The sequence below is a fragment of the Nannobrachium achirus genome, assembly GCF_963921795.1.
Source record: "Nannobrachium achirus genome assembly, chromosome: 6".
NCBI classification, from domain to species: domain Eukaryota; kingdom Metazoa; phylum Chordata; class Actinopteri; order Myctophiformes; family Myctophidae; genus Nannobrachium; species Nannobrachium achirus.
Window position 1 is genome coordinate 35,992,603 of NC_137815.1, and position 8,863 is coordinate 36,001,465.

At 41.8% G+C, this 8,863-nt stretch overlaps 1 protein-coding gene across 1 annotated transcript; it reads right to left on the minus strand.

Moving 5' to 3' along the window:
- LOC308287059 (trypsin) lies at window positions 1-4,179 on the minus strand (the record flags this gene model as incomplete). The annotated part of the gene is made up of 5 exons (XM_080728180.1): window positions 1-150; window positions 534-791; window positions 1,715-1,856; window positions 2,987-3,137; window positions 4,128-4,179. 5 exons carry the CDS (start codon window positions 4,177-4,179, stop codon window positions 1-3), a joined length of 753 nt encoding a protein of 250 aa, XP_080584306.1.
- Window positions 4,180-8,863: the final 4,684 nt, after the last annotated feature.

Below are 8,863 nucleotides of genomic sequence, written 5' to 3' on the forward strand. Positions count from 1 at the left end.
CTAGCCGTACTGCAAGTACCAGTTGATCCACACGAGGTAGTTCCTGACCTTGGTGTATACGCCAGGAAAGTAAGGGTTGGCACAGCTGATGCCCCAGGACACGATGCCCTCAAAGTTACCGTTACACACCAGAGGCCCGCCTGAATCCCCCTAGAGGACAGAAAGGGAAAAGTATAGACCGATTTATCAGATGATTAACTTAATGTACAACACTGTTTTCTCACTCAACAGTAAACAAACAAAAATAAAGTGTAAGTGTATAGCACATTTATAAAAGTGATAATTTAAGGACTTTTTAATAGCTATCAAATGACAAATTAAACATTGGCCAAATTGTCAAATAGTTGAGGCAGAAATTGTGAAAATAGCCGATCTACATGCCCACAACGCCGATCTGCTATTTTCACAATAGAACCGTGTTATACAAAATGTAATGGCTCAACTCTTAGTGCTCGTCAGGGTGGGGGGTCCCCAGTTCAAATATCATTATTTTGGGGGTCGCGGCCTGAAAAGGTTGAGAACCACTGTATTACCTGACAGGAGTCTTTGCCTCCGAAGCTTGACCCGGCACAGATCATGTTCCTGGTGATCCTGAAGTAGTAGTAATACTGGCACTGTGGGATGAAGTCCACGTCCACGGCCCTCAGCACGGGGGACAGCCGGTAGCTGTACAGCTTGGTCACCCCCCAGCCACTGACCCGGCACTCTGTTTTGCTGCTAAGCCGCGGCGTGCCCTGGCCCGGTAGGCTGGCCACCTGTACCCTTTCGTTGATGACCGCCGGCCGGTCCATCTGAGAACAGAGAAGAGGTCATTCGACATTCAGACTCATCAGTACTAGTTTTTTTGTGAAGTAAAAAGTATCAATACTGTAAAACAGGGGTTTTCAACATTTTCAGGCCAAGGACCCCTTAGTTGAGAGAGAGATGAAGCAGGGACCCCCACAACCTTTTCATAGATTCCATTTAGTTTCATCGTTTGACAGCACAATCATGAGTGTATTTTGGAGTCATGTCAATTTATGTTTTCAGATATTTAACCACTTGAGCCGTCATTACCTAATAAACATGACCTTTTACTCAGTAGTCTGCTCTTTTTCCCCTCTACACCAAACCTCTTTGCTGAAAATAGCCGATCTACAAGCTCACAACGCCTCGCAGCGCTGTGTCCCTGGCGTGTTCTCTCCTCCACGTCATCAGTGCCCATACCCAGGTCTGGTTGGCAAAAAGGGCCTTTCTGTGTGGAGTTTGCATGTTCTCCCTGTGTCTCCTAGGATAGGTACCCTCATAAAAAAAACATGCAGTAATCCTGGTCTCTATAATGCCTCCCCCTGGCCAGCCGGAGCGCCTGATGGAGGGGCAAGGAACTGGTTGGAATAACGTGTTCCTTCTATGTGCTACGTCCAACCGGGGAAACTCCCCCCTGTCAGGTGAAAAGAAGCAACCTGGACTCCTCATGCATAGAAGGAAGCATGAGGTCAGTCCGTTGTCTCCCCAGGTTGGCAGAGGGAGTGTAAAATAGCAGATCTACAGGCTCACAATCTGCTGTTTTCAAATGGCCGAAATATATATATGATATAAGTCGTTTAATGTTTAAGTATAACTAGTAATTAAAGTTTCAAATAATTGCAGTCCCGACCCGCAGGTCGAGAACCACTGGGCTAGAGGATGATCCATGGTCATTGGTCAGATCATAGAGTTATATAGGGTCAGATACCTTAAGCAGCATGATGTCGTTGTCAAACTTCCTGTAGTTGTACATGTAGTAGACCAGGACTCTGGTCACTCTGAACTGCTGCTCATAGCCATCCACACGGTTGAGGGTGTGTTCCCCCAGGACCACTTTGACCAGGTGTCTCCTATACAAAGACCACAGCACAATCATCTCACCTCCGGCCAACTCAGTCAATAATGCTTATATTCAGACATGGTGGCAATGCATGAAAAGACCTTCATGAAATCCCTGCTTTGGGGTGAACATTTCCAGTCCAGATTCTACGACTGATAACCATAATAATGTTTTATTTTATTTTTAAAGATAATTTCATGGCAACATTCAGGCAGAGGGCGCTGCAAGTTTCTTCTTTTTTTTACCTGTATGTATATACAGTACGTTTGAGATTTGAGATCTCTTCAACGGTTTCCGGATGGCCAAAACAGCAGCAACTCAACTTTGCTGCTTTAAACCAATCCCCAAATTTAAACCAATCCAGTGACTTTGAATGGTGCAGGGCTGAACAATCAGATACATAAATACCATATGCATACATATTAAATTAAAAAATAATAATACAAATAAAATAATAAAAATAATTCTTAACCCTTTAAATTCAATTAATTGTTTCAATGGACTCCAAACTTGTTTTATTTGATGGCCTTCCTGCCCTGGCATTTGGCCTTTTTCTGCCCTTTGTAAATAGACAACACCAAAGGCCAAGTGACCTTGACCCTAAAATTATGAAATTCCAGGCCTGGGCATGACTGTGCCCACAAGAAAAAGTCAGCAATTTAAAATTTACTTGAGTAAAAGTACGAGTATTTCAATCAAAATGTACTTACAGTGCCAAAAATACTCATTACTCATTAAGTTTATAAATGTATAATTAAAAATAGCAGTTCTCCTTGATAATCAAAATCTACAAACTAACTAGTAACTCAATTTTCCAAATACTTAATTGTAGTGGAGTAAAGGTAGCCATTAGCCAATAATATTTGCCTCTGAGATGTAGTGCTGGGTTAGAAGTAAAAGTACTGAAAATTGGAAGTTGGCCAACTTGGCCTACTCCAGTAAAGTAAAAAAGAAAATTCCTTAAAAACTGTAGGCCTACTTAGTTACTTTAAACCACTGCTTGTACATGAATCAGATCTCAGGTTAAAAGCAGTAAGCACTAGTGGGCCTTGGGCATCAATAAAGAACACAAGCATACACCTGGCAGTTTGTGCAACATCCTTATATAAAAAGAAAGAGTACCAAAGTGCAGTAACTCACGGTCTCCAGCAGTGGGCAGCAGACACCACCCATTGCGGGTGGATGAGGGTGGCTCCACAGAAGTGGTGCCCCCTGTACTGCAGGGAGGCTTGGTATGGGATGGAGTAGGGCACCACCTCAACACCTCCGATGATCTTTTCTGCAAACACACCTAGGATGAAACGCAGGGAGAAAGGGTATCACTTATTGCACCATTTAAGGAAAGTGATGCATTATTATCAAATCCACTCCTTTCGACCTCCTGGCCCCCAAACTGTGGAATAAACTCCCTGTCACACTTAGAACAACAGACTCACTACCTAGCTTCTGCCGTGGCTTCACCTAGGCCCATAGCACTTATCGTGGCACTCGCCTTCCCCCAATGACCATACATGAAAGATAGATAGCATTTACATTTTTGTTTTTTTTATATAAAGCTTTTTTATTGATTAGGTGCTTGGTCTACCTATGTTTTTTTTTTTCGAGATAGATATTTCTATGTATTTGAAGTATTGATGTTGATGTATTGATATATTAGCTTTCTTATTGTTTGATGTATTACCTTACTTATTGTAAGTCGCTCTGCATGGATTAAGAGCCTCTGCTAAATGCCTAAATTGTAAATTGTAAAGCATGTGCTTTGTGTGTGCAATGCATGAATGAGGACTTCATTCTAAATGTAGGCCCTTGCTGTTTGGGCATGTTCTAACTTTTTTTTGTGTATTTTTCCCCCAGTGAAATTAACTTACTTTTGCTATTTTTTTATTTGAATCCTGAAAGGTAACAGTTGTGGACATACTGCATGAGGTTTACACCTGACAGACACTATAATCAACTTAGCATGAGCTTTGTACATGCATGCATGAGGACTTCATTGTGGGCTCACTGAAAGGCGAGACCAGTATGTTATACAAAAACTTTATAGACCAAAGTTATTCTCCTAAAAAAAAAGATACAGTACAAAGGCCAGGACCTTTAGCCAATGAGGAGCAGCTGAGCAGATTTTTATGCCCATATATGTTGGAGTGCCCATACATGGTGTTTCATGCGAGCCCACACTGTTTCTTAGGAATAGTATTTCTAGTTCTAAATATTGCCCTATATAATATGTATTCTGTAAAAGGGTAGGATTGAAGGGAGGGGGGGGGGAGGGACTCCTTACCTGTGATGTCGATCAGAACCAGGAGTAGTGATAGATGAGAGATTTGAGCCATAGTTATCAAGATTGCTACTGTATATCAACAAGAGAAACACAAGAGAACCTCATCATCTCAAACAGTTTGAAACAATCTCTTCCCATTTTCATTTTCATAATACCGTAATACATTTCAAGGACAGATACATTATGCACTTAATTATCTTGTTTGGAGAAATACCTCACTTGTGCTGCATTTTGTGTAAAAAAAACTCCACATGGAAATATAATGATAACAGTGTTATCCTTATATCCCTATATATACTATATACTTTTATTATCCGGTATATAATAAAATGTCATTGTTCTAAAGATTATAGACCACCAATCGTTGTTGTGTGTGTGTGTGTGTGTGTGTGTGTGTGTGTGTGTGTGTGTGTGTGTGTGTGTGTGTGTGTGTGTGTGTGGTGTGTGTGTGTGTGTGTGTGTGTGTGTGTGTGTGTGTGTGTGTGTGTGTGTGTGTTTGAGATATCTTTTACTTTACTGGAGTATTTACAAATGTCTGTACTTTTACTTCTGCTCCACTACTCTGTAGTTTTTACTCTTTCCTTTTTTCTTTTGAATTTTACCAGACTTGAATTTGTAACAGACTATTTCTATAATGGTATGGTATTGATATAGTTTTATTTAAATCACGTGCAACAGTTATAGGGTAAGTGATATATGTTTAGTCAAAACAACGTTTTTTTTGTTAAAAAGGTTAAAGTATTATATTCCGATTGTAATCATTGCGATAGAGTGTTTAATCAGGAGTCTCAGGGGTCTCCCTTTCTCTCCTGATCTTTAATAAACAGAAAATACATTTTCAGGTATATGTGACAACATTTCAGGGGACAGTAGGCCTACCCATTTATCAGCTTAATATTCATAGTGTTCCAGACCAGTTCCAATTCTGTCTGCTCATTCTTTTGTGTCATCACTTCCAATTCCTTGTTTTGATTGGGTAAAATTGGTATCCCGACCTGAAGAAGCATTTTCTAAAGAGCTGGAGAGACAGTGAGAGTTTAGCAATGAGTACTATCAGAATATAGACGTATTTAACACTTATTATAACCATATACAGTAGCTATGCCAATAATAGATTGAATTGATTGTAAAATATTATATATATATATATATATATATATATATATATATATATATATATATATATATATATATATATATATATATATATTACAATGTGACACTTTGTGAGCTTGTACATCTGTTATTCTCACTATTTTAGCTTGACACCATTATGTGCGTCAAATATGAAATAGGGCTTAAATGGCTTAATCAGACTGATCAAAGTTGATTTGAATCTTTTCTCATTGATTTGTTGAAAAAGTAAAAAATAGATTCATCGCTAAGAGGATCATCAATGGTCAATGGATGACGCCCTATATCGTTGCAAACCATCTCCACATTTTAACTTTTTGTGTTTTCTTTTCCTGTAAACTAATGCCCTACTTGATCATACTACAGCGAGCGTCACACAAAAGCATCAAAAGTAGCAGATCCCTTTGCGCTGCGTTGCAGATCTGCTACTTTGGTGCTTTTGAATTTGAATCCTGAAAAGTAACAGTTTTGGACATAATAATTCATGAGATTTCCACAAGACAGAGACGCTATTCAACTCGAATCCTTAGTTGCATTTATAGTTGCCTTACCTCAGCAGTCAACAGAAGAAGAAGAAAAAAACACTCCAAAAGCTGGTCAAATCCTACAGAGATGCATTCACACACTAGTACACTGACCCTCCCACACACACACACATACACACACACTCTTTCAAGTTCCTCTCACACGCCAGACATAGGTTTGGTCACTTTTATACCTGCACAAAACTCTTTTTGTATACGTATGCCATGTGGTGAGGTAACTCTCGATTTCTACGCCCCCCATCTTTCTCAATTTCACACTCTTTCTCTCTGTCTACCCCTCTTTACACACACACACACACACACACACACACACACACACACACACACACACACACACACACACACACACACACACACACACACACACACACACACACTGTGCACGTACGCACGGAGACTGACCTAGTACATGACAAAAGCAACTGTCTTCCTTATTACGCCCCTCTGAAGCCATTGTTCACATGCATTCATGCTATTGTCTGCGACTGTATTAGTATACAGTACTAATAGGAGAAGAGGGAGTCCCACTGGGAGGTGAAACTGAACAAGCCCTAGCTGTCCAAATGACAGGAACATGTTCTCCAGACAGACATGCTGGTGAACCTTCGAAGCCTGATCGAACCCTACAACCCCACCCGTTCACCGCAGATCAGCGAACACAGGAAAGCTGACAGAACCCTCGCTAAAAACCCCAGGCCAATGATCCACTCATCCTGACCTAGACTCTTCGCCCTCCTGGCCTCTCCCCATCTCTCTCTCCCTCTTTCCTGTCAGTCTTCACTTAAAAATAAACAAATCTTTAATAAGTCCCTCAAATGAAAAGCAAAATGTACAGCCTCTCCGGTTATTTTTTATTCAAAAATGACCCTCTGCACTGCATCTGTTTACGTGTCAAGCTCTCTCCACCCTTTTCCATCATCTCCCCAGGTGTCTCTCGTTTACCTTAGGTTCCCATGACTTTCCCCCGCGTTATCAGAGTTCCCATGGCTTGTCATAATACTCTGTACGGGTATTGGCGGTATTCAACACAACATCATTGGTACAGCAGGCAGCTGGGGCCTGGGGGATCACCGACACGCGGTTCCCCCGAGGTGCCAGCCCAAACGTGAGGGCGAAAGGTGATAGCAGCACGCTCCGCTCTCACCACGGGTTTCCATGCAGTGTCCCGTCCCGTGAGGCCTTGCGTGAATTATATACTGATATCACTTCCTGTTAGGGATGCATGGACATGCTTGGCCGATAACCGATACTGATACCGATATTTGATTATATAATTATTTCCCCCTTTTGTGCCAGGGAAACCAATACATCTTCATTATAAGAAATAGCCGTTCAGAATCTAGAGCTTGGTAGGCTGCAGACTACACCAACACAGCCAGCACAAAATCTATGCTTATCAATAACAAATAAATATCGGCTACTGCCATCGGTTAATGACAGCTTTATTTGCAGATACCGATATTGACCGAAAACTGCAAATATCGTCCAATACAGATACCGCCGATACCGAATCCTTACTTCCTGTGATGTACTTCAATTCATTTGTGTGATCCGTGTCAGTCAATAATAAACCTGACTGAAATCAGAATAGGTCATATATTGCTTACCTACGTTACTTACCCCCCAAATCTCCCTCCACACAGCTGATTGAAATGAATGGCTCAGACACTTTCTCTTAGCAGTGGCATAACTCCTGTCCATTGTTTCATTCTGACTGGCTGCTGTTGCTGCTGTGCCACCTGAATCAATGAATTGAGTACAAAGGACCCCAATTGCCCCCGGCCCCCACACAGACCAATCAGAAGCGCCGTGATTAGTTTTCTACAGTTTGTGCAGAGATAGGAGGCTTTCAAAACTGTAGTGAGAGAAATTAGCCTGACACTGAATTGACATTCCGTTTCACTCCATTATTCATCGCCTAAAACATATTTTTAAAGGGGCGTGGCTAGCGATTCAGGGTCTACTCTGGAACCAGGCTAGAGAGAAATGGCACTATGGCACATTAGAAGTCCAGTGGTACAGTGGTTCTCAAACTTTTATTTTATTTTCAAGGACACCCATAAAGCTGAGTGTGTGCAAATGGAACCAAATGGACTCACATTTGTACACTAACTCTCAGTTACATGCCTGTAATTTTAAATTAGGGCTAGCTTTTTATGTGTTTCTGGTAATATCTGTCTACTCATTTTGTATGTACGTGGCAAAAATAGAATTTTTACAAAAATGTCCACCACAAGCCAACATGGCGACGACCCCTGCAACAAAATGCCCAGATTTCCTTCTAAAAGGAGAGGCGTGTGAATCATGCAGCCCAAGTATATCTGAGAGGACTGAGGGTTAATCCCAGGCCAGGAAATACCTGGCGGTGTGGGGAGCTGGGAGGCCACATGGAGCTGCTATAAGCTCTCCCATTCTGTCAGGTTGAAACATCAATTATTCAGCTAGCTTTCTAAATGTGGGACAAGAGAGAGAGAGAGAGAGGAGATCAGCCGTGATTTTCTTCCCATGTATGCTGCCTGCCCTGGGGAATATTTTGCTGACTCGCATGCATGGTCTCCAGAAGGCTGATGTCATATGTCCATGATGAGGATGATGATGATGATGATGATGATGATTATGATGGTGTGTTCATATTAGTGTCTCCACCAGGCTGAAAGGCACCCGGTCTGTCTGTCCGACTGTCTGTGTGTGTCCGTCTATGAACAGCTAATCTCTGGCACCATTGGCACAATGGCAACGAAACTGTGCACGCACACTCTGCCCCAAATTCTTCACGGGGGGCCTGTTATAGCGCTACCAAGAGACTCAGTTTTGCAGAACACATTATTTTGACAGTATACTCGTACAGATTTTGTCACATCATGCAAATCGGTGCAACAACGACTTGGCATCGACGACTAAAGAGTCCCTCGCCCTTTCCATTCATTATCATTCCATTCAAAAGCTCTTTCTCTTGTGAGGGACAAGGCAATCATCCTCACATTGTCAATTCATCACATTCTGCTGGACATTGGGCCGCACACACATGCGTGCACACACACACGTGCACGCACACAC